The sequence below is a fragment of the Dipodomys spectabilis genome, unplaced genomic scaffold (genome assembly GCF_019054845.1).
Source record: "Dipodomys spectabilis isolate Male_0828 unplaced genomic scaffold, ASM1905484v1 ptg000067l, whole genome shotgun sequence".
NCBI classification, from domain to species: Eukaryota; Metazoa; Chordata; class Mammalia; order Rodentia; family Heteromyidae; genus Dipodomys; species Dipodomys spectabilis.
In genome coordinates, this window is record NW_024870744.1 from 3,387,563 (window position 1) to 3,413,240 (window position 25,678).

General features: G+C 56.8%; 1 protein-coding gene across 1 annotated transcript in view; it reads left to right on the plus strand.

The window, feature by feature from the left end:
* The first annotated feature begins 534 nt into the window (after window positions 1–534).
* Prrx2 (paired related homeobox 2) overlaps window positions 535–25,678 on the plus strand; it is a 30,420-nt gene continuing 5,276 nt past the window's right edge. The window contains exon 1 of the mRNA XM_042681189.1: window positions 535–781. Within this exon, the coding sequence (XP_042537123.1) occupies window positions 535–781 (247 nt within the window). The remainder of the gene's footprint in view (window positions 782–25,678) is intronic.

Here is a 25,678-nt window from a genome sequence, read left to right on the forward strand (position 1 = left end):
TCCTCAGATCTCAGCCTCCGGGGTAGCCAGGATGACGGGCGTGCGTCTGGCCCCAAGAGACAGCCTTTGCCCTTTTTCGGGTAGGTGGGCTTTTTCGGTCTGCAGGGGGGAGCCCGAGGCCGGGTGCGGCCCCCGGTGGTCCGGGCAGCCCTGGACTGTCCATCAGGACGGAGGTGGTGCTGGGGCTCCGGCCGGGTCGGTCCCGGGGCGCCCTCTCCGGGTCGCCCCCACCTGCAGCCCCTACGGCGGCCCAGGACCCTCCTTGCGGGAGCTGCCCACCCACTAAATTGCGAGGGGGAGGACCCCCGCGCCCCGGGCTCCGCCCCGCCCCGCCGGGGACGCGGCCCCCTCCCCGCGGCCGGGCGGGGCGGTGGGGACCGGAGGCCGGCGCGAGGCCGAGCCGCAGCGCGGAGCTGGCGGTCCGTCCGTGCGTCCGTGCGTCCCGCCCGCGCCGCGGGAGGAGGACGAGCTTGACCCCCGACGGGCGTCAGCGCGGGGCCGGCGGGGCCGGGCGGCCGGGACGCGCGGGGCGGCATGGACGGCGCGGCCGCCGCCTTCGCGCCCGACCAGCCGGGGCCGGGGCCGGGGCCGCCCGCGCCCGCGCCGGGGCCCGGCGACTGCGCCCAGGCGCGCACCAACTTCTCGGTGAGCCACCTCCTGGACCTGGAGGAGGCGGCGGGGCGGCTGGCGGCGCAGCCCGCGGCCCGGGCCCGCGCGAGGGCGGGCGCCGCGCGGGAGCCGTCCGGGGGCAGCAGCGGCAGCGAGGCGGCGCCGCAGGACGGTGAGTGCGGCGGGCCGGGGCGCGCGGGACCGGAGCCCGGAGCCGGCGCGGGGAGCGCGGCGGGGCCGGCGGGGCCGGGGGCGGCGCGGGGACCACGCGGCCCCGGGCGGGGCACCTACCGGGCGCCGCCCCAGGGCACCGGACGCCGGCAGGCTTCCCGGCTGCGCGGTGATGGGCGGACCGCGCCGTCGGAGCTCTCGGCCCGGCTCCTGGGCAGGCCCACCCCTGTGACCGCGGGGGAAGCGGCCACCCTTGGGCCCAGGGCAGCCCCGGCCTCTCCATTCCCGCATAGCTTGGAAGAAGGTCTAATGCAAGTGTTGGCATGTTACAGCCGGGGAAACTGAGGCTTTCGGAGGGACAAAGGGACTGAACCACACAGTCGACTTCAAACTCGGTCCTCCTCCCTCCCCATGCACCCCCCCCCCCCCCCGCAGCCACTACCGGGCTGGGCTCTTGGAGGGAGGCTGCTGGGGGGGGCACCCCTCGTCTGCCCAGGGAGCCCTCCTAGGTGCCTCCCCCAGGCCTCTCGTCCCTGCAGAGGTTAAAGGTCATCAGGAAGGGGCTTTTAAAACAAACAATCCACCCAAGTGGCTGTTTAAAAAAAAAAACCTCACAGGATCACAGAGTCCTGAGGCCTGGGTAGGAAGGCGTGGGGGGTGGGGAGAAGACGCAGCAGCCGGGAGGACCAGGGCCGCTGCTCACCCAAGTCCTGGGAGCTGGTGTGGTCTGAAGCCACCACCCTGTCCCCTGCAGTGGGGACTAGGAAGAAGTGCCACCCGATTATTTTATGCTCCCCAAAACATCTGTGGTGAGAAAGGAAGGGTGGGCAGTTCCCTATCCCCAGGGAACCCACTTTCTGCACCTCAGGGTCCCAGGCTGGCTGGGAGTCTCAGCTTCTCAGGACAGATGGAGGTGATGGCAGCTCAGTCACCTGACTGGTTTTAGTCAGGCGCTGGTGGCCCACGACAGTAATCCTAACTACTCAGGAGGCTGAGATCCGAGGATCAAGGTTTGAAGCCAGCTGGGGCAGGAAAGCTTGTGAAACTCTTATTTCTAACCACACACACACACACACACACACACACACACACACACACACACAGCCAGAAGTGGAGCTATGACTCAAGTGATAGAGCTCTAGGGTTGTGTGGCAAATCTAAGCAAGAGTACAAGGCCCTGAGTTCAAGCCCCAGTATGGACAAAAACTATAATCACAAATCTAGACCCCTAAGACTGGATCCTGTGAGTGCCGGGGACACCTGCCCTCACTGCACCAGCCTGCATCTGCCATGCTCAGGGAAGGCACACTCCCTTACCCCGTACCCACCTTCCCCGAGGCACAGGTGCCAGGCTGCCCTGTCCACCTCTGGTGATAATCGCCTGGCTCATGTACCCTGGGAGGTGTGGGTTGAAGGCCCCAATGGAAAGGTTCAGCGCAGCCAGGGGCTGAGGACCAGGTCCCTCCCGCCTGGGTAAGGGAGGCCCTGGTTTACCTCTGATGAGTGAGATCGAGGTGGGGAGAGAGGAAGATGCTGCAGGGGGAGGGACAGAAAGAAAAAGAGACAAGAGGGGGCTCAGGCTGGTGACCCTGGCCTGGGTTCCATTGCCAATACCACACACACTCACACACACGTGTGCCTGTACACACATGTAGCCAGATCCTGCGGTACCAGAACTCGGGTCACAAGGGTGCTATCTCCCCATCTTGGGTTTCTGACAGTGAGGTCCCACACACACTTGGAAGTGGGTTTTCCGGTGACTTCTGGGCCTTTCCGAGGTACAACAAGAGAGACTGGCAGAGAGATGAGCGGCCTTCTGGTAGAAAAAGAAAAGTTGCTGGAGAAACAAATGAAGTAGCAAAGGGATGCTTTTCCAGTCTGCCAGTGTAGCTAGTTCAGAAAACCAGGGTCACTCCGTGGCTTTTGTTTTACCATCTTGCTCCTCCATCCAGTCCCACCCTCCTGCCAAAGGCTTCCCAGTATCCGCTCCCGCCCCCTCCTCTGGCCCTGGCCGCTGTGGCTTCACCGGTGACTCAAAACAAACTGAGGGTCTCGGGTTCCTCCCAAATCAAACGCCAAGAGCTGTGCCTGGGCGCTGAAATACGCCAACCGCGATAGGAAAATAAACCCTTGTCCGCTGCCTTTTTCAGTGACTTACAACAAAAGAAACCACATTAATAATCCAGAGTTTCTTTAAAGCATTCCCTCCTGTGGGCAGGGCGGAAACCGGAACGTGGACACACTGTGCAAATAAACACAGCCCCTGGAGCCAGGCAGGGGTGAGGCCCCCAGCCAGGGAAGCCCTTGTGCATGGCACAGGGTTGGAACCTGCTTGGGAAAAGCCCAGGATGCACTTCAGGAGGTCATGGTAGTTCCTAAAGAGATTTCCCCCCTTCCTCCTCGCTCCCTCCCTCGCTCCCTCCCTCGCTCCCTCCCTCGCTCCTCCTTCCTTCCTTCCTTCCTTCCTTCCTTCCTTCCTTCCTTCCTTCCTTCCTTCCTTCCTTCCTTCCCCTGCTAAGAGTACAAATCAAATCAGTGGCATTGAACGTGTTCACATTGTTACATAAGCATTACCGCCATCACCCATCTCCTGAAAAGAGGATCACGTCCTCCCAAACCTGTCTCCTGTCTCCCCACCCAGCATTCCCCCTTCTACTTCCTGTCTGTGAACTGACTAATCGTGGTCATTCATAGATGTGAAATTATACTCTGGTTTTTTGGGTCTGGCATATTTTATGTAGCATAATGTCTAAGGTTTGTCGATGGAGCATGCGTCCACATTTCTTTCCTTTTGAAGGTTGTGTAATGTTCCATTGCGTTGATGTAACGTACCTGTGTTCATTTACCTACTTAGTGGTAGGTACTTGAGTTGTTACCAATTATAAACAACATTGCTGTCAGCATGTATGGCTGTCAGCACTGTGTGCAAATAACTGCTTTTAATTCTTTGGAATATGTTTCCAGAAGTGGAATTACTGGATCATATAATAATTCACTTTCTTTCTTTTTCTTCCTTCCTTCCTTTCTTTCTTGCTTTCTTTCTTTTTTTCTTTCTTTCTTCCTTTCTTTTTCTTTCTTCCTTTCTTTCCTTCCTCTCTCTCTCTCTTTCTTTTTTGCAGAAATAGGGATTGAATTAGGGCCTCATGGTTGGCTATGCTAGCAGGCACTCAACCACTTGAGCTATGCTTCAGCCCCCTTTTGACTCTGTGTGTGTGTGTGTGTGTGTGTGTGTGTGTGTGTGTGTGTGTGTGTGTGTGTGTGTGTGTGTGTGTGTACATGATAGTATGTGTGCATGCTTGAACTTGGGATCTCTCAATCTTTCTTAACTTTTCCCAGCACAGCTGGTGCTCTACCACTTAAGAGTTTCTCACATTTATCTGCTTAGGCTGGCTTTGAGCTTTGATTCTCAGATCTCAGGCCCCTGGGTAGCTAAGATGATAGGTGTGAGCCATCAGCGCAGCACCACCTTGATTATTTATTTTGCCAGCACTGGGTCTGGAACTCAGTCCCTTAGCTTTTGCCCTTAAGGCTGGTATTCTGCCACTTGAGTCATGCTCCCGTTTATGGCTTTTTGCTGGTTAAATGGAGTAAGAGTCTCATGGACTTTTCTGCCTGAGTGGCTTTGAACTGCTATCTGCAATCCTCAGATCTCAGCCTCTTGAGTAGCTAGGATTACAGGCATAAGCTACAATCACTTGGCTACTTAATTAATTAACTGAACTCAGGGCCTGGGTGCTGTCCCTTCAGGGCTAGTGCTCTAGACCTTTCAACCACAGCGCCACTCCTGGTTTTCTGGTGGTTAGAGATAAGAGTCTCATACACTCTCCTGCCTGGGCTGGCTTTGAACCTCGATCCTCAGATCTCAGCCCCCTCAGTAGCTAGGACTATAGGTATGAATCACTGACAATGGCCTTGTTTATTTTTGACATAGGGTCTCAGTTTTGCCCAGGCTGTCCTGGACTGAGATCTTCCTGTTTGTGCTTCCCTGTATCCCTAGGGGTAACAGGCACAGAGCCCAGACACGGCACTTCCCCTATAGCTGGGATGCTGGGCAGCCTCAATCTCCTGATCTCCACCTCTCAACTAACTAGGATTATAGGCGTGAGCCTCAGCACTGGACCCTGAGCCTCAGCACTCGGCTCTGGCTGCAGGTTTTAACTGGATTTCTCATAACTGAGTTTGAAACAGGGCATCAACAAAAGCTGGCCTTTAGGACAGGAGCGGGGCTCTGATGGAGATGGTGTAACAAACAAGAGGGTCTCCAGAACCAGGCATTGAAAGGTGCCTGACTCCCTTTCCCTCCACCTTCTGCTCTTCTGTCTTTAGGAGCAGCAGTGCCAACACCTGTGTGTGCTCACCTGGAGACCTAAAAAGAACCTCAGTATGGCCATTCACTGACTTCCCTCCTGGCCAGCTCTGAGTGGGTGTGGCCTGCCGAGACCGCGGGGCATAGAGTAGAAGCTCATAAAGGGTCTCTGCGACTGGGCGTTGTTGGTGGCTCACGCCTGTCATCCTAGCTACTCAGAAGGCTGAGAGCTGAAGACCGAGGTTCAAAGCCAGCCTGGGCAGGAAAGTCCATGAGACTCTTTATCTCCAGTGAACCACCAGAAAACTGGAAGTGGTGCTGTGGCTCAAGTGGTAGAGCACTTGCCTTGAGCTGAAGAGCTCAGGGACAGCGTCCAGCCCAGAGTTCAAACCCCATGACTGACAAAAAAAAAAAAAAAAAAAAGGGTCTCTTGCTTCTAAGGTGCAAGCCGTAACCCCTCAGCCAGGCAGCACTGGATTTCTGCCCTGTTGTTCAGAAGCTTAGAGAGGTAAAGCAACTTGCCTGAGGCCCCACAGCTGGGAGCCAGGACGGCCTTTCTCTCCCGTGCAGCCCAGGGTCCCCACAGCCGAGTTGGGGGAAGTGGGAGCAGGCCTCCCCTCCCTGGTGGTTGGGGAACACCCTGCGGGGCTTGGGAATGAGGGAGGGTAGAGAGGCAGGGCATGGGCCTTCTACATCTCCAGGGTTTCTGAGACAAGAAGGTAGGGGCTTTGGTGGCTTTGTCCTGTGCAGGGCCCTGAGGTCAGGCTGGACAAGACAGAATTTGGCAGAGTTTCACGGAGTCCCAGACCTAGGACAAGGGCAGACTCTGGCTAGAAGCAGACTCAGGCGGGTGAGTTAAGAAGAGTTAGCTTGCTGGGTACCAGTGGCTCACATCTGTAATCCCAGCCACTCAGAAGTCTGAGATCTGAGGACTGTGGTTCAAAGCCAGCCCAAGCAGGAAAGTCTTTTACTTACCTACAGGGAAAAACTGGAAGTGGAACTGTGGTTCAAGTGGTGAGAGCCAGCCTTGAGTGACAAAGCTCAGGGACAGTGCCTAGGCCCTGAGTTTAAACCCTAGTCCTGACACACACACACACACTCATCACGAAGTGCCTAGGCCCTAAGTTTAAACCCTAGTCCCAGCGCGCGCACACACACACACACACACACACACACACACACACACACACACACACACACACACACACACACACACACACACACACACACACACACACACACACACACACACACACACACACACACACACACACACACACACACACACACACACACACACACCCCTATCATGAAGCTCCAGCCTGGCCTAGAAGATCACACCGAGGCTCTTGGAGACCAGGGCGGCCAGGACAGCCAGGGAGTGGCCAAGTGGACACACCCGGCCATGTGCAGGAGATAGCGGGGCCAACTTCCAGGCTGTGCTGAGCCCTGGCTCAGAGACAGGGCATCACCAGCTTTCAGCAGGTAAGGGAGGTGACGGGGGGCGGGGGAGGAGGCACTCATGGGGGGGGGGGGGACAGAACTACTTCCACGTCCCAGGATGTGGCAGACGGTGGCAGGCACAGCAGGGAGAGCCGTCCGGGTCACCCCGGGCGCCGCTTCCATTCAAGCCGACCTAGGAGCTGGGCGGGCACGGGCGCCAGTGTGTGCGCTGCCAGGTCCCACGGTTCCACATCTGGGAAGCTGTTCCTTCCCAGCCGGGCTCCTGGGGCCTCCGCGCTGACAGGACCCGGCCCACACGAGGCCCTTTACGGGTAATGATAGCTTTTATTGTATCCTAAAAATGAGGCAGGCTCTGGAAGACATTATTTTGGGTCTTTCTTTGTGATGGATTTGTGTTTCTGGGGCTGGGAGGGGGGAGATGGCAGCCGGCACCTTCCAGTTTTGGGGGTACGATGGGAGGGTCTTGGAGGGAGGTATGACTTGTTGAGAAGCCAAGAAGCCCAGAAGGCTGGGCTTGGGCAGGGGACTGCCGGGCGAGGGCTGTCATCTTTGGTGGTCCTGGGTGTGAAGCAGGGAGGGCTGGGGCGGTTCCACCCAGGATGGAACCAGAGCTTCCGTGGCTGGGGTTGTGGGAGGGGCCACATCTGTGATGTCACTGCTCAAGAGGAGCAAGCAGGACCCCAGACTAGGAGTCACGAAATCGGGGCTCTCCCCTTGCTTGCCCAGCCCGCCTTGCTAGGCCTGCGTTCCTCGTGTGTAAATGAAGGGTGGACTATTTATTTCTGCTTTGTTTTATTTATTTTGTATTGGTCCTGGGGCTTGAACTCGGGGCATTTTCACTCAAGCCTGGCATTCTACCACTGCACACAGGTCCACTTCCCACTTTTGGCTGGTTCATTGGAGATAAGAGTCTCTCAGATTTGTCTGACCTGCTTGGCTTCAAACCTTGATCCTCAGATCTTTGGGTTACAGGTGTGAACCATGGCGCCCGGCTCTGCCATGGTTTTGAGGCCCTGGGAGTCGCAGTTAGCCCTGTGAAGCTGGCTGAAATGCTGGTTTCTAGGCCCGAGGATTCCATCCCTCAGGGCCCACAGCTGGACAACACGTCTAATGCCCACGGGGTGTTTTCTTTGTTCTGCTGAAGCTTCTCCCAGAGCTGATGCTGCACCTCCTTGCTCTCAGTTTACCCAAGTAGGAAACCATCCTGTGGGGAGGGACCCGGCAGATGCCCCGTGGAAATAAGGCTGGGAAGATCTGGAGAATCCAGAAGGACTGAGCGTACAGGAGAGGCGGGGGCCAAGCCCCAAGGCCCGGGAAGCCTGGCCGGGCTGGAAGCCGCTCTGTGGGGTGCAGGGGAAGGTGTGGGCCTTCGCTGTGTGCGGCACTCAGACTGTGCCCATGGGGTAAGGGGCATCTTGAGGGGCGAGTCTGACTCCAGCATCACAGAGCCAGGGAGGAGCTGGGCCAGCCAGAAGCCTCACTGTGGAGCGAAGGATCTCTGCCACTCTGGAAAGATCTTCTGGCCTCCTGCCCACCCTTCCTGCCTATCCTACCCCCACTTTGCCCATCACACCTCCCAGCTCCCCTGGAGAGGCCACTTTGGGGGTGTGTGTTGGACATCCACTGTCCCCCCCCCACCCCCAGGAGACAGCCATCTCTCCCCAGATTATCCTCAGCACCCCCTCCCCCCACCTCCCTGCCTGGGCTCTCAGCTGCGGTCCCCTCCCCCCTTCCCCCACCTCCCCCGTGGCTAGCCTTCCTTTTTTGCTGTGGGCACAGACATGCACACCCCAGAGATGGCGTTATTAAAAATGACATTTAACCAGAGCTGGAATTACCACGCCGATGGTTGCGAACGTCAGAATCAAAGCGGGCGCCGCCGGGCGGGCGGGCCTGGCAGGGGCCTCGTGGGCTCCCTGCCGCCATATAAAACCCCCACAGCACGCAGACCGCGTCTTGAAAGCCGGCGCACCTCGTCTCATTAGACTAACAAATAACACGTAACACAAAACAGCTGTCCACAGAGGCCCCTAATGCTCTCAAGATGGGCCGTGGGCAGCCCGGCGTGCAGGGCGCAGGTTTGGGGGCCCCTCTGCGCGCCAAGGCCCTGGCCGGCTCCCGTGGGCCCCAGGATCTCCTTCTCCTTTTCTTTCTCTGCCTCAGTGTTTCCTCTGAGGTCTGAATGCAAAGGACGTGTCCCTGGATTGGGGCTCTGCAGCTCTCCACTGTAAGCATGGCACAGGCCTGGCTGGTCCCAGACCAGCCATGTGACATTGGCATGTCCCTCTTCTGTGTTCCCCATGCAGGGAGGAGGATCGGCCCCCGCAGGGAGTTTGCGAGGTGTGGGAAGGAGTGGTCGCAGAATGCTTGGCAGGTAGAAATACTGTGAAAGAGGGTTTTCACAGAGAGGTTTAGTGACTGGCTCCAAGTCTCACAGCCAGTGGAGAAGCCAGGCTTCTTCTTGGACCCAGAGTCCAGGACACACTTATTTGTTTTTGCGTGTGTGTGTGCGCGCGCGCGCGCGCGCACGCACATGCAAATGCACCCATGCTGCTGGTGGTGGGGGCTTGAATTCAAGGCCCTTAGCTTTTTACACTCAAGGCTGGCTCTCTACCACTTGAGCCACAGTTCCACTTCTGGCTTTTCGCTGACTTAGAACTTCAGTTCTCAAATCTCAGCCTCCTGAGGAGCTAGCATGACAGGCATCAGCTACCAGTGCCCGGCTACAATATACTTTTTTTTGTCGGTCCTGGGGGCTGAACTCTGGGCCTGGGCGCTGTCCCTCAGCTCTTCAGCTCAAGGTGAGCGCTCTACCATTTGAGCCACAGAACCACTTCTGGCTTTTTTTCTGCTGATGCTGGGCTGAGGAATCAAACCCAGGGCCTCATGCATGCGAGACAAGCACTCTACCCACTGAGCCACCTTCCCAGCCCTACAATATACTTTGATTGACCCTGCAGCCCAAGGCTCAGAGGTGATGAGCCACAGTCCTGCCCTTGGAGGACTCCCAGCCAAGAGGTGCTTATATGAGAGAGGGGGACCTCTCCCTGCCCACGTGGAGGCTGGCGGCTCTGCAAAGCCCCGTCTGTGACCCCACTCCTTGGAAGCCGGAGAGGCCTCAAGCTGCAGACTTTCCAGGTCAGAGCTCCGCAGGCCTGGTGCCTCCTGGGACCCAAAGTCTGGTCTCACAGTTCAAACCTGGAGGAGGAAGGGCTACATTCCAGACCGCAGTGAAAACCAGAGAACGCATCTCGAAGACATCTTACCTTCTTTTTTTTTTTTCCCGGTCCTGGGGCTTGAACTCTGGGCTGGGCGCTGTCCCTCAGCTCTTCAGCTCAAGGCGAGCGCTCTACCACTTGAGCCACAGCGCCACTTCTGGTTTTCTGGTGGTTTATTGGCGATAAGAGTGCCCGGGCTGGCTTTGAATCACAAATCTCAGATCTCAGCCTCCTGAGAAGATAGAATGACAGGCGTGAGCCACTGGTGCCTGGCTTTCTTGCCTTATTCTAAGAGACTAACATTTTACTCCATGTTCCCCCTTCCTACCAAGACAGGCTCCATTCTCTACCTCTAAGAAAGCTGGTGGGACTCATTCATCCATCCATCCATTCATTCACCTAGTGCTCCCATATAGGATCTTATGAGTGAGGTACAGCATTATCCTATCATAGCTGAGAAAACAGAAGCTCAGAAAGTTGACACCATCCCCTGGGTCACCCTGGGAAGACTCAGTGATCCCACAGAGCCAGAATCTGGGCTCCTTTTTTCTTGCATCCACCTGAGTTGACCTTGATCCAATCAGGGAGGGGACTCTGGGTCCTTCTGTGTTTGTGGGGCAGGGATGGGGTGAGCCAGGGAGTCCCCCACCTCAGGAAACTGTGTTTCCTAGCGACATGATGTTTTAATTGGAAGGCCAGATCCTCCAGCAGAGTCAGCTCTCTGGCCACCATAGCCAAGCCAGGAGACTGTCAGGGCTCCAAGCGGGAAATTGCCGGAGACAAGAAGTAAAAATGGACTCTCTTGTTTCACAGGGAAGGAAAAAAGAAAAGGCAGGCTCTAATGTCAGCCGAAAGCAGGCTTGTTTAAAGAATCCTGTGGCAGGGGTTGGAAATTTCATGTCTGGATGGAATTGGGAGATAAAAAGCCACTTTTTCTTTTCTTTTCTTTTCCTTTTCTTGTGTTGGTACTGGGGCTTGAACTTGGGGCCCAGGTATTGTCTTTTAGCCTCATTTTTTTTTTTTTTTTTTTGCTGAAAGCTCTACCACTTTGAGCCACACACCTCCACTTCTGTTTTTGTTGTTGTTGCTTTGTTTTACTGGCTAAGTACAGATAAGAGTCTCTTGGGCTTTTCTGCCCAGGCTGGTTTTGAACTGGAATCCTCCAATCTCAGTCTCCTGAGTAGCTGGGATGACAGGCCTGAGCCACCGGTGGTGCCCAGCTAAGGGGACCACTTTCTAGTCTCTCTGTCAAGGTGTGGAAAGTGGGGAGTGGCATCATGGGTCCCTGCAGGACGCAGGAACAGGTAGGGCTAGAGTGAAGGAGCTGTCCTGGTTACTCTGAGGGCCTATGACCCCTAGCTTGCCAGCCTCCTAGAGGAAACGGAACTGCAGAATGGAGCTGGAACAGGAGGTCCTGGGGTCATCAGCCTCTCCCCAGGAGCCCTTGCTATAAGCAAGGGTCTCCCAGCATGTGGGGAGCCAGTGGCTGGTGTGGGGACCAAAGTTGTGTCCTTGTAGTCCCGAGCTTCCTGGGATATCCTTGTCTCACTCACCGCTACCCGGCCAACTGGGCTGGTCTACCTCAGTTCTGAGGTCTGAACTACTTCAGGAAGCCCAGATCTTGAGTTGGGAGTGGGGAGGCCTAGGAGCCGACTCCAGCCAGAGGCAGGGCAGGCTCACCCACCCCTGTCTGCGAGACCCACTGCACCTATCTGGGAGGGCAGCGGAGGAGCATGTACACAGAGGCCCTGAGCAACCATGGCTGGTGATGAATTTACTACCTAACGCCAGGATCGAGTGTTACAAGTCTACAGTGACTCGCGTAGAAACATCATTAGCGCGAGGAGGAAGGTTGTCCTGGCCAGTCAGGCTGCAGATCCTGTATCCATCCCCTACTTGATATAGACAGTCATTTTTTTTTTTTTTTTTTTTTTTGTCATGGGGCTTGAACTCAGGGCCTGGGTGCTGTCCCTGAGCCTCTTTATGCTGTACCATGTTGCCACCCTCAGATCTCAGCCTCCTGAGTAGCTAGGATTACAGGAGTGAGCCACCAGCACCCGGCTATATAGACAGTCTATGGATCCGTTTTCTAGATTGGGAAGTTGAGACTTGAGCTAGTTTCTTTTCTTTTCTTTTCTTTTTTTTGCCAGTCCTGGGGACTTGAACTCAGGGCCTGTGCATTGTGCCTGAGCTTCTTTTGCTCAAGTCTAGCACTCTACCACTTGAGCCACAGCTCCACTTCTGGCTTTTTCTGTGTATGTGGTGCTGAGGAATCGAACCCAGGGCCTCATGCATGCCAGGCGAGCGCTCCACCACTGAGCCGCCTTCCAGGCCTCAGTATCTCATTTTGCCCCTCCTGTATCTCCTCTTTTCCCCCTTTCTGCTTGGTTGGAACCTCAGGCTGAGCTCCTTCTGCCCTCTCCTCGCCTCCTTCAGAGGAGGCTGAGCGAGAAGGTTCCCCACACTGGAGCAGGGGTTGATAGAATGAAACCAGGGCTGTTCCTGGCTCAGGCAGGCAGGCAGCAGGCAAAATCCTTGGGCAGGGACCGAGGGCCCTCCCAGCTGTCCCAACGCAGCCAGAAAGAACTGAGAGTCAGCCCCAGACAGTTCCCTTGGGTCCTCTGGGGTGGGAGGGCCAACCGTTCTGGGGGTGGGACGTGATGGGTGTGGTCTGGCTGGGCTATGAGATTCTGGCCTCCACCTCTGTCTTGCTTGCTGAGTGATCTGGGGAAACCATTTCTCTCCCCGAGCCTCCCATTCCGCCTTGGCAAAGTGGGTGTGGGTGTGGGCTTGGGCGCTGCCCCTGGGGCCTTTGGCTGTTGGGAGGAGAGGATGAGGAGGTGGGTGGGGGCCCCACTAGGGGTGGTGGCTTGCCTTATTGCTGGGAGGAGGGGAGACTTCCTTCCCAGATGGAGAACTACTCTGTAGTGGCTCCTAGGAGCAGAGAGTGGATCAGAATTCCATGTCCCACAGAGCTGGTGCTGGGGCTTTGCTGGTATTGAAAGGGGGACAAGCTGCCAGGCCCAGGAGGTTCACGGCCTGTCAGCTACACAGGAGGCTAGGATCTGAGGATTATAGTTCAAGGCCAGCCAGTGCAGGAAGGTCTGTTAGACTCTTAACTACAATTAACCAGCAAAACTGGAAGTGGAGCTGTGGCTCAAGTGGCAGAGTGCTAGCCTTAAGCAAAAAAGCTTAGGGCTCTGGTGCGCGTGCATACGCACACACACATGTGCACACGTGCGCGCGCACACACACAGCTGTCTGCCTCAGTGTTCCCAGCCCTCAGGATCCAGCTGCTCTGCACCTGCTCTGCACCTGCCCTGATGATTGCCTGGTGGCCCAAATCCCCCAGGACAGACACCCCTGTCCACAGCCCAGCCTGGCTGCGGCTGGACCCACCGCCGCCGCCCCCGTGCAGAAAGGAGGCAGCACGCTTTATTTCCCAAGTAACCATGTCTAATTTCGTGACCAACACCATCACTAAAACACAGCACAACTATTTTTATAATGTGGTGTTTGAGGTTAAAAATTCAAATTAGAGATTAATTGCAACTTCTAGGAGATCTGTGGATAACACGCCTGACTTTCACATGTGCAGACTCCGGGGCCTGGTGCAGACTAGGTCGGCACATGCGCGCTCAGCTCCAGCCTGCCAGACTCCAGGCCTGGGACGCCCAGGCCCGAGCATGCGCACACGCTCCCAGACAGCCAGGCATAGCTTCTGCGCTGTCCTGCACTGTCCTCCTTTACCCAGGACCTCAGTGTCAAAGCAGGATTCCCCCAATGCCAAGCGGTGCTGGGGTCTGCTGATCAGGAGCCTCCTAGGTCCTGCCAGAGGAGGGAAAGGCACAGAGCTGGGGGGCACCGAGGAAAGGGGTGAACATCTGGGCTTGGGTGCCAGCTCTCAGCTTCTCCATAAACCTCCACCCGCCCTCCACCCCAAACTAGAACCAGATGGACTCTGAGTGAAGGGGGGGGTGAGGTCTGAGGGCGGGTGGGCCAGACGGGATGGGGGGGTGGGAGCCCTGGCCAGAGAGGACCAGCTCTACTCCGGAGAGCCGGGGTGAGGCCACCCGACCCCCACAGGACTCACAGGCCTGGGGGAGTCGCTGGCAGCTTTCTTGCTGTGTGACCGCTCACTACCTTCTTCACCGCCCATCAGTGGTGGTGTGGGGGAGTGGGCTGCCCTCCACATCTAGAGTTTTCCTTTCTGATTTCCCACGGGGACAGGCATACCCCTGATTTGGAGCTGTGGCCCTCACTTGCCAGAGGTGTCTCTGGAAGGGGAGGTCCGGGGCTCTGCCAGGGAATCAGTGTCCTCTCCCCCCTCTCCCCAAGGGGCTATGACCTCCCGGCCTCAACTGCTTCTTCTGGAAAGTGGGGTGATGATGATGCCTGCCCCGCAGGCGTGGTTTCTGTTATTGTGACTATCGTTGCTGTTGTTTGGAGCTCCATTGCACTTCCCTCGTGGGCTGAGGACAAAGCCATATCCTTGGCAACTGCAGATCCCCAAGGACCCGCAACTTCTCAGTACTTAGGTCCATATTAAGGAAAAACTCCGTCTCTCCACCCCAGCCCGCCCTGGGGCGGAGCTGTTTACCCCACTGTCAGGGCTGAGATTTTGGGGGGTCTACACCCCTCTCGACAAGCCTCTGCCCTTCCTCAGGGGACAGCTCGGGTATCTCCAACCCACACAGCCTTTGGCACAGCAGACGGACAAGAGCGTGGGTGGAGGGCAGGGGAGGGAGGGCAGGGGAGGGAGGGCAGGGGGGGGATAGTTGGGTTGGGCTTGGCCTTCCGGGTTCCATCAAGCCGCTGGCTTCACCTTCCCCTCCACTCGCTGTAACAGGGCCTGCCGAGGCACCCTGAACGTGAAGGGTGAAGTCGCCCTCCTCCTGAGAGCCCCTTCCTTCACGACAGCAGCGAATCAGCTCCCACTAAGGGCTCCCACACCAGGCGCCCCCCCCCCCATGAAAGGAGGTCCACATTCCCGCATTTCAGTGAGAAGCCCTCCAGATTCCCCCTCCCGCTCCCCCTTTCCTGGGCAGGCACTGGGAGACATCCTCCTCTCAGCCTTAGGGAGCTTGCCATTATAAGTGGGGTGTCATCACCGCAAAGCTACCCATCCAGCACCCACTCAGCAGAGGTGGGGTTCAAGTCCACTCCACAGTGCCCCTAATTGGGGTCTCCCAAGGCAGGCTTGTTAGGGGAGCCCCCACCCCTCAAGCAGCCTGCAAAATGCCACCTGTTGGCCTAGCTGGGCTAGCGACCCACAGGCCCATGTGGCAGGGGCGGGGCTGGGAGCAGAGGAGAGGGCGAGTCTGTGCTGCTCTTGCTGCATTTTTTTTTTTTTTTGGGTCCAGTCGTGGGGCCTGAACTCTGGGCCTGGTCACTGTTCCTCAGCTCTTCAGCTCAAGGCTAGTGCTCTACCACTTGAGACACAGCGCCACTTCCGGCTTTTTTCTTTTTGCTTCTGTGGTGCTGAGGAATCGAACCCAGGGCCTCAGGCATGCAAGGCAAGACCTTCCCAGTCCTTCACTGCAGATTTGAGGTGTGAAGTCCCAGCAAAAGTCTCACTGTACTCTTGATTGGGTCCCTGCCCAGCTCTGAACCAATCACAGTGACAGAGAGAATCTGGTTGCGGATTGGCTGAAATGGGTGTGGGGTGTGGCTTCTCTGGACCTTTGCAGGGACCCTGGCTGGCCTCAGGGGGCCTCCTGGCCCTGATATTGCTCACAGCTGGGAGGGAAGGATCTCCTGAACGGCCCTGAATCACAGTTAGTGCTTCACACGCAGCCTCTCGATATGTGGAGCTTCCAGATTTGGTCTCATGAGGCCTGGCATGTACTGAGGTTTCGGGGTAGCTGGTGTTCTAGCACAGGGAGACACCCCTGTGGCCTGTCACTCCAGGCTCAGACTTCCTGCCCCCTTTTTCTTCCAGTTCTGCTCTGAGCTGCTAGAGCAGTCCAGACTTCAGTATGAAGTGCACTTGGTTTGCTTTGAATCCTGCTGGTTCCCCTCAATGGCTGGATGGCTTTGGCCAGTCGGTCCTCCAGGCTGATCACCAAGCGGCCAGCCCAGGCTCCTCTTAGGAATAATGAGAGTCTGGATGTGGAACTCTTCTGGGGGGCGGGGCAGGCCAGGCCAGGCTCCAATGAAAAGGCTGGGAAGCGAGATGCCCCGCCCACCTGCAGACTTCTCCCTTCTGGACCCTGCTGAGCCTACTTACCTCTATAGCCACCCTGCAGAGGAAAAACAGGCTCATTTGGAGTGAGGAGCCCACAGCTATAGAGCTGGAGCTCAGCTATCTGATACCCCAAGACTGTGGCCTTGGCATCTCCAGCAAGAGGCCCTCAACCGGGCTACAGAGTCATACAGGTGCAGTTTGTGAGGATTGTCTTGTGGCTGAGTCTCACTCCTTTCATATTGGATGGGGGCTGGAAATCAAGACCTGGATGCTCTCCCTTGGCTTTTTTGCTCTAGCCTGGAGTGCTACCTCTTGAGCCACACCTCCACTTCTGGCTTTTTGGTGGTTAATTGGAGATAAGAGTCTTATGGACTTTCCTGTCCTGGCTGGCTTCAAACCTCACTGAGTAGCTAGGATGACAGGCGTGAGCCACTGGTACCTGGCTACGAGCTCTGTTGTTCTGTTGTTCAGACAAAAGGCAGACAGAGAGACAGATGGAAGTGGTTTCCTCCTGGGTTTTCTGTCACTGGCTCCAGATCCCTCTTGACCAGACTGCAGCTTGGCTTCTTCTACATGGAGCCCTCTGAGGAGGAAAGCAAAGGGTCTGAGAAGCCGACCCTCTCCTTGGGTGGCTTGAGTTCCAATTCCAGGCCCCTACATCCTTGCTGGAAGGCGGGGGGTGGGGGGGGAGAGGGCTCCACCAGCTTGGAACCTTTAATGCAGGACGTGGCTGGAAAGTAAAAAGGCCTCTCTCCCTGCCCATTTGGATGTCTGACATGTTCACTGTGGCCATAGGAAAGATTATTACCTGCAGGCCCCAAGCCTTTGAAAGTGGTTTTGTTCTAAAATCCAGAGTTTCTGACAGGCCCAGTTAACAGGCAGTCCATGTGAATTCAAGGGGTATTAATAGGAAAGTTCTACACAGGCCTTTGTGTAAGCAGCTGGGGGCAGGGAGGCTTTCCTACCCGTGTAAGGGTGGGTGAGAGCCTTTGATGTGGCACACCTCCCAGTAAAGCCCCCTCCACAGAGAGGAGGGGACAGAGGGCCATGCCATGGACAAATTCCAAGCAAGGACCAGTGTTTAGCTCAGGGCAGTGGAAGGCTGGGGCCTCCACCTGGTGCTGCTGCGGGACAGCCCAAATCTACGATTGTTTACTCCAGCCTAGTGGGAGGGGTATTCCTAGAGATACCAAGAACCCCTCCCCAAAACAGAATTAGTCCTACTTGACAGAACACAGAAAGACACTTGTGCCATTCACAGGCTAACACATGCCTGTAATCCCAGCACTAGGAAGGCCAAGGCAGGAAGAGTGTGAGTTTGAGGCCAGTCTGGACTATATAGTGAGACCTTGTGTCCCCCGCCCCCCCCCCCCAAAAAAAATCAAGTGATGGAGGAGGAAGCAAGCAAGCAAGCAAGAAGCCAGGCACCCGGGACTCACACCTGTAATCTTCCCTATTCAGGAGGCCGAGGTCCAGAGGATCATGGAGAATAGTCCATAAGACTCCTCCACTTAACCAGCTAGAAAACAGGGGGAAGGTGTGGCTCGACTCCAGTGAGCCAGGACAAGGCCCCGAGTTCAAGCCCACCCACCCCCAGAATCAAAGAATCGAGGGTGGCCCGGAGTGCCCTGCTGCTGGGTTGGATGTGGGGGGGAGGTGAGGGATCCCCAAACAACCATCTTTCCTGTGGCTGGAGGCCCCACATCCCCAGGCTGCCCTGCAGAGCCTCCCGTCCCCAGGGGTAAAGACTCGGAGGGTCCCCAGGAAAGAGCCGGAGGGGGGCGCCCCACGTGGGCGACCGCAATGCTTCCAACTTGACCTTGGGCCCCAGAGGCGGGGGGGGGGGGGGGGGCGGCACCAGCCTCAGTTTCCCCGCCTGGCAGCGCCCGGCCTCGGTGGGGGTCGGCCTGCGCCCGGGCAGCCGGTGGCGAGGGCGGGCGACTCCCCGGGGCTGGGCGCGCCGGGCCATTAACGCGAGCGCGTCTGGGCCGCGGGTCTGCGGCGAGGCCGGCGCCAGCGGCCGCCGGGAACCAGATGTGCGGCGGCGCCGCTCTGGCCGCCCCGGCGGGCGCGCTCGCACGCACGGGCTGGCGCGCACATGGCGGGGCGGGGCCGGCGGGGCGGCTGGCACCCCGCACCCCCGGTGACCCGCGCCCCTGCGCCCCGCACCCGTCCCTCACCCCATGCGCCCCCGCCCTCTGAGCCCCGCACCCGTCCCTCACCCCATGCGCCCCCGCCCTCTGAGCCCCGCACCCCGTCCCTCACCCCATGCGTTCTGCACCCTTGCATCCCGCACCCCCTGCGCCCCGCACCCCGATACCGCTCACCCATGCGTCCCTCAGCCTTGCACCCCAAGCGCCCTCACCCCATGCGTTCCATACCCTTGCACCCCCACCTTCTGAGTCCTGCACCCCCACCCCCTCACCTCATGCGCCCCGCACCCCCTGTGTCTCATCCTGGACGGCCCCAGCCCAGGCATGCACGGGGCCAGGGACCCCTGCCCTGTGGAGACGCAGCCCCTACCCCATACACTGGGGACCAGTTTGATTTTTAAGATTGTGCATGAGGCCTTTTCGTAGCAGTGAGTCAGAACTTCCCCCAAGTCGGGTGTGGGGCCGCCTGGCTCCGGGCGGAACCGCGGGGTGGGGGCCGTCACCCTCCAGAGTGCCAGGGTCCAGCTTCACAGCACCCCCGCCTGCGCCCCAGGCGCCCTGCTCTTCATGCCCCGGGGCCCCCAGGACCCCCTGGCCCAAGCCCACCAGGGTGTGTGGGAGACCCTAGATGAGATGGAGGGGGCCCAGCCCCTTGGAGGCCAGCGCACGTGGGGGTCACCCATTAGGAGGCTTTGCCTGTCCAAGGGAAATCAGCCTGCCTCGTCCTCACACAGGTGACCGCGGTGTGGGGGCATCAGCCCAGCCAGGACCACTCCCCCACGTGCTGTGGGGCGGGAAAGCGGGGCTGTCTGCAGAGCCCTTCCCCACGGGAGCGCCGGGACTGGCGGCTGGGGAGACCGGGGAGAGGCTGCACTGACAGCGCCACTTAGTCAGGAGCATAAGGAGGCTGCCGCTTCTCCACAGTGCAATTTTCCACTACACAGAAACACTGAGGGGTGGGAAGGTGGCTCAGTGGTAGAGCGCTTGTCTCACATGCATGAGGCCCTGGGTTCGATTCCCCAGCACCACAAAAGCAGAAAAAGCCGGAAGCGGCCCTGTGGCTCAAGTGGTAGAGTGCTAGCCTTGAGCTGAAGAGCTGACAGCGCCCAAGCTCAGGCCCCATGACTAGCAAAAAAAAAAGAGACACACTCTGGTTTAAAGAGGTTTGCTTACATGGGATCTGGACCATTCATTGGTCTTGGCACCATGTTCCAGACAGTTTTAAGAATTTTACTTGCATTCTTTCTTCCTTCTCCTCCTCCCCCCTCCTCCTCCTTCTCCTTCTCTTTCCTTCCTCTTCTCCTCCTCCTTCTCCTCCTGCTCCTGCTGCTACTGCAACTGGGACTTGAACTCAGGGACTCATGCTTGCTCAGCCTACTTACTAGACTAACGCTTTACCTCCAGCTTGGCTTTTGCTGATTATTTTGGGGATGGAGTCACACAGACTTTATCTTCCAGGTTGGCTTTGAACCAGGGTCCTCAGATCTCAGCTTCCTAAATCACTAGGATTACAGGTGTGAGCCACAGCACTTGGCTACATTCATTCATTTAATTCTATCAGCCTATGATAAGGCGGACCTTGTTTTTGCCCCAGCTGCTATCAGGGAAAGCTAGGTATAGAGAGCCACTAACTTCCTCAGGGTTGCTCAGTGGAGAAGCTGCAGTTCAGGAAGCCACCTCCCTAGGCCTGGGGAATCCCCTTTCAGACTTATGTGGGTCTACCTGTTCAATCAAGTGGGGCTGTGGAAAGTGCTGGGGGGGATGAGCTATGTAGGATGAACTTCTTGGGAAACATGCAGGTTTAGAAATCCCAGATTAAGTGAGGCAGCTATTAGCCTTGCATGGCTAAAGAGGCAGTCAAAAGTGGGTGTGAGCTGGGCCCTGGTGGCTCACACCTGTAATGGCTGAGATCTGAGGATCGCGGTTCAAAGCCAGCCGGGGCAGGAGAGACCGTGAGACTCCTATCTCCAATAAACCACCAGAAAACAGGAAGTGGCGCTGTAGCTCAAGTGGTAGAGCGCTCGCCTTGAGCTGAAGAGCTGAGGGACAGCGCCCAGGCCCAGAGTTCAAGCCCCACGACCGACAAAAAAAAAAAAGAAATCCCAGATTAAGTGAGGCAGCTATTAGCCTTGCGTGGCTAAAGAGGCAGTCAAAAGTGGGTGTGAGCTGGGCCCTGGTGGCTCACACCTGTAATCCTAGCTACTCAGGAGGCTGAGATCTGAGGATTGTGGTTCAAAGAGTGGGCAGGAGGGAAGTCCCTGAGACCCTTATCACCAAAAGGCTGGAAGTGGAACTATGGCTCAAGTATTGAGCACCAGCCTTGAGTGAAAAGGCTGAAGGACAGAGATCAGCCCTGAGTTCAAGCTCTAGCAGCTCCCCAAAAAATTAAAGAGGGGCTGGGAAGGTGGCTCAGTGGTAGAGTGCATGAAGCCCTAGGTTCGAATCCTCAGTACCACATACACAGAAAAAACTGGAAGTGGCGCTGTGGCTCAAGTGGTAGAGTGCTAGCACAGAGAGGCTCAGGGACAGCGCCCAGGCCTGGAGTTCAAGGCCCAGGATTGGCAAAAAGAAAGAAAAAAAAGAGCAGTCTTGAATTCAAGTCTAGGACCAACACACACACACACACACACACACACACACACACACACACACACACACACACACACACACACACACACACACACACACACACACGAAACATCTTTGTGGCCAGCCCTCTCCCTGATTTCCCAGCTGGCTACGGCCTGGGAGAGACCCAGACACCCTAAAAACGGAAAACTGGTCCAAAGCAGCAACCTCACTGGTCTGGAAATGGTTGCGAGAGGCAGACCCCTGCCCCTCATTACCTCGGGGTTCTACAATGAATCTGGCACTTGGCCATCGGCCTTTGATTTCAACCAGACGGACAGGCGTGAACCCTTTCTCAAGCGGGATTTGGAGAAGCTCTGTTTCCCCGGCCACCCCCCCCCCCCCCCCGGTGACTCTGCTCCCCACTAACCCTGCACCCTGTTGTCTGGATCTTGGGGCTGGGGGTCTCAGGACTGGAGTCGGGGCTGACCACAATGTGGCCAGAGGCTCCTGGAACCTTGAGCCCTGGTCTTGGTGCAGGAGGGACGTGCTCAGGGGGGACCTGGGCGCCTGGGGCTGTGGCCTTCCGGGCTGCCCTTGAGGGACCTTTGTCCCCACTTGGGTGCCTGTCAGCCAGGCACCAGTGGCTCATGCCTATAATCCTAGCTATTTGGGAGGCTGAAATCTGAGGACCCAGTCCAAGCAAGAAAGTCTTTATCTCCAATTAACCACTAGAATACCGGAAGTGGTGCTGTGGTTCAAGTGGTAGAGCGCTCGCCTATGTCCTAGCAATGTTCCCTGAGAGGGGCTCTGGCTTCCCCCACCATGGGGAGCCCCGCCCCGCCTGTAACCCTCTGGTTTTGTTCCCTGCTGTCACCCCTTCCAGCTCTACCCAGCCTTGAGCGCTGGTGATCTGCAGGGGGCGGGGGGCGGGGGGGGGGGGCGGGCAGGGAAGGAGAGTTTCTTTGATTCCCTCTCCACCCCAGATTTCTTTCTGTTCCCTTCTTCTGTTCCATGTAACTTTATTGAGATGTAATTCACAGGCTTCAAGCGTGTAGGGAAATGATTTCTAGTCTGTCCAGGGTGTTCGGTGTGTGAGCACCACCTCAATAGTTATTAATGCGTTTACTTATTGTTAATTATGGGGCTTGAACTCAGGGCCTGGATGCTGTCCCTGAACCTTTTTGTGCTCAGAGCTAACCCTCTACCATTTGAACCACAACTCTACTTCTGAGTTTTGAGTTGTTAATTGGAGATATTTTTCCCCCCTGGGCTGCCTTTGAACCGCCATCTTCAGATCTCAGCCTCCTGAGTAGCTAGGATTACAGGCGTGAGCCACCAGTGGCCAGCTTCCAATAGTTACTTATTTTTGGAAATACTGGGGTTTGAACTCAGGCCCCCACACTTGCTGGGCAGATGCTTCCTATATAGGCCACTCTGCCAGCCCTTTCTTCAGTGATTTTTCAGATAGGTTCTTTGTATGTGTGTGTGTGTTTCTCCTTTGTGGCAAGGAGGACTGAGATATTGCTATTTCTGCCTCCTGACTAGCTGGGATTGCTATACAGGTATATGCCACTAAGCCTGGCTTGTTCTTTGAGACAGGGTCTTGGTAATGTTTTTGCTCCAGCTGGTCTCCAATACTAATCCTCCTATCCCTGTTTCCTAAGTAGCTGGGATCATCGATCTATAAACATATGCACACCCCCAAGAAGAGGCCCCCACATTGTGGCCCTGAAGGTCCAGTAAGCATTAGTAAAAAGGAGCAGTGGGCTGGGGAAGAGTGCTCAAATGAGGCAGCAGCATGTGCAAAGGCTCGAGGTGGGCAGGGGTGACTATTCCCTGCTAAAGACACGCTGGCCTCTTCCTTGGGGGCTCCTGGGCATCTAGTGGCCCATGGAAATGTGTGCAATATCCCATGCCTTTAAGAATGAGGCCCCTGGGGCTGGGAAGGTGGCTCAGTGGTAGAGCGCTTGCCTTGCATGCATGAGGCCCTGGGTTCGATTCCTCAGCACCACATAAGCAGAAAAAAAGAAAAAAGCCAGAAGTGGCGCTGTGGCTCAAGTGGTAGAGCGCTAGCCTTGAGCTGAAGAGCTGAGGGATAGCGCCCAGGCTCGGAGTTCAGGTCCCACGACTGGACCCAAAAACAAAAACAAAAAGAATGAGGCCCCTGACCTCACAGAGACTGGGGCACCGCATGGGGCTCTGGGGAACACAGGAGCCCCAGCTCCTGCCAGCCTCCAAGACCACCCCAAACTGGCTGAAGCGTCTTCCACACTGGGCTCCTGACTCTGTCCCAGGCAGCAGTGGCCCCTGAACCTGGGATCTTAACCTGCTGGGCTGCCCCCGCCCCCCAGCCCCCGTCTGGTCTTTCCCCATTGGGGGAGAGGGGGTTCAGATGCCCAGGGTGTCACCACGCGCAGGTGCCCACTGCTGCTCGGGCTGTGACTGCCGTGGCCAGCCCCCTCCCCACCCCACCCATCGCAAGGAGGAACTTGCTCTGGACAGCAGGGCAGACACCCGAGTCCTCATTCATTCATTCATTCAATGGTTTGGTTTACCTGTGCCAAGGAGACAGAAAAGCCGTTCTAGCCACTGCAGGGCCTGGCCACGCTTGCCCTGCTATGGGTCAGAGCTCTAACCTGGAGCGCACAGGACTCTGGGAGTTTGAGGGGGGGGAGGACTTTCTGGGGGAGGTGACCCAGAACCCTGTGTGCGCATGCGTGCGCCATGCCACTGCTAGTGACTGACTCAAGAGGCCAATCCTGCATGCCCAGGACCAGGCCGCACTGCCTGCGCCTGCCCAGTCCTGCCTTCCAGCCGTGTCCCCAGCCATAAATACTCCTGCAGCCTCTGACAAAGCCCAGTGTTAATTTGTGAAATCCTCAGCCGGGTCCCAGGGAGCAGGGGTTGGCCTCGATCAACTGCACCTGGGGGGGGGGGAGGGAGAGACTGCTTATTTGGTTAGAATTAATGCTAATTAATAAAAGCTATTTATTTGGGTTGGATCTGGCCCTGGCCCCTGGGGTCAGGAGCAAACTGACTCTATTTGAAGCAAAAACAAACAGCGTTTCTCCACAGCTTGAGAAAGACGGGCTGGAAGAGGCTGAGTTTATTTGTCTTCAGAAGAATTTACAGTTAATTCCCTCCAGACTATTTAGACCCTTAATTACTCGAAATAAGAGAAACCAGGGGTGGGGGGGTGTGAGGGGGACTCGATCATTTGTCCTGGAGTAGAGCTTTTAAATGTCTTTAGCTTGCAGTTGGCCAAATAAATGGTGAGTGTGAAATAATTTCATGGCAGAAAATTACACACTGGCCGTTTTGACAGGAGGATGAAATTGGGGCTGGTGTCATGGGGGTGTACGGGAGAGAGTGCCTGCAGCAAGCGTCTTCCCTCTGAATGCATTCCCTTCCTCGCCAGGTCTCCTGGGGTCTCAATGTCTGGTTCAAATAGAAGAGGTTTCAGACTCTTGTTTGTTGGTAGTGGTGGTGGGGCTTGAACTCAGGACCTCATACTGTCACGTGGGTTTTTTTACTCAAGGCTGGCACCCTACCACTTCAGCCACTTCCGGCTTTTTACTGATTAATTAGAGATAAGAATCTCACAGACTTTCCTGCCTGGGCTGGCCTCCAACTATGATCCTCTTATCTCAGCCTCCTGAGTAGCTAGCATTACAGGCGTGAGCCACCAATGCCCAGCATTGGACTTTGGTGGTTGTTTTTTGTTTGTTGTTGTTGTTTGCCAGTCCTGGGGCTCAAATTCAGGGCCTGGGCACTGTCCCTGAGCTTCTCTGGCTCAAGGTTAGCACTCTACTATTTGAACCACAGCGCCACTTCTGGCTTTTTCTGTGTATGTGGTACTAAGGAATGGAACTCAGGGCTTCATACATGCGGGCAATCACTCGACCACTAAGCCACCTTCCCAGCCCTGGACTTTGTTTTTAATCTCCAAGAAAGGAGGAGCCTTTATTGAACAAAAAAGAGACTTTGAGGCTCAGGCTTGCTTGGACAGAGCAGGCCAAAGAAGCTCAAGGACAGCACCCAGGCCCTGAGTTCAAGCCCCAGGACTGGCATGTGCGCACATGCACGTGAGCATGCACACACACGCTGACATAGCATCTTCCTCTGGAAGGGGCTGGCCAGGGAGTGTCTGTGAACACCCTTCGGTGTTGGAGTTCAGGGTCTTGGGTGTGGGGGGAACAGCGGCCAACCCCACAGCCAGGGAGGCTTCCTCCCCTGCGTGGGGACGGGGGGGGGGGGGGTGGGGAGGAGAGTGCAAAATGGCTTTCAACACCCCAGGGTTTGGAATTGCTCAGAAATTTCCCGAAAAACTCTCCTTTTTTGGCTGAAATGCCTACTGCATTGGGCGTGTGCCCAAGCAGCACTGCCTGAAGGAGAGCAGGTCTGGAGTGGCTGGACTTCTAGAAGCTTCCATCTCTGCTTTCTGGCTCTTGATCCCCTCCCCCCCACAGCCCCCAGTTTTTGGTGCCCAGCACTGGATTCTTCTGTGCTGGGAAGGGACCCGGGGCTCCATCCTCCATCCTCCATCTCCCAGCCTCCAGCCTCCATCTTCACTTCATGCTCATCCATCTCGCACTGCCCCGGGGGAAGGTCCACCCTGCAGGCCCCGCGAGCCCTGCCCAGCCCTCCCTGCCCAGCCCTCCCGCCTCTGCCGTGTTTGCAAGAATTTCCCAAAGGCTCACCACACTAAACCAGGGGTGCCGGCCTCGGTCCTCCCGCCTCCCTGCTGTTATTCTGGAGCATATAACCTGTGATAGGGGCCTGCCCTGCGTGTTGGAGGATCATTAGCAGCACCCCGACCTCTACTGTGAAACCATAGCACCCCCTCCCTGACTCTGGGCTGGGATTGTAGCTCCATGGCTGGGTGAGGGCCTCGAGTTCCATCCTCAGCACCTTAAAATAAATAAGCAAAAGCAATCAAGCAGTACCCATTGCCGGGCCTGAGGTGGTCTAGAAGTTCCGGAAGTTGTTGGGACAAAAG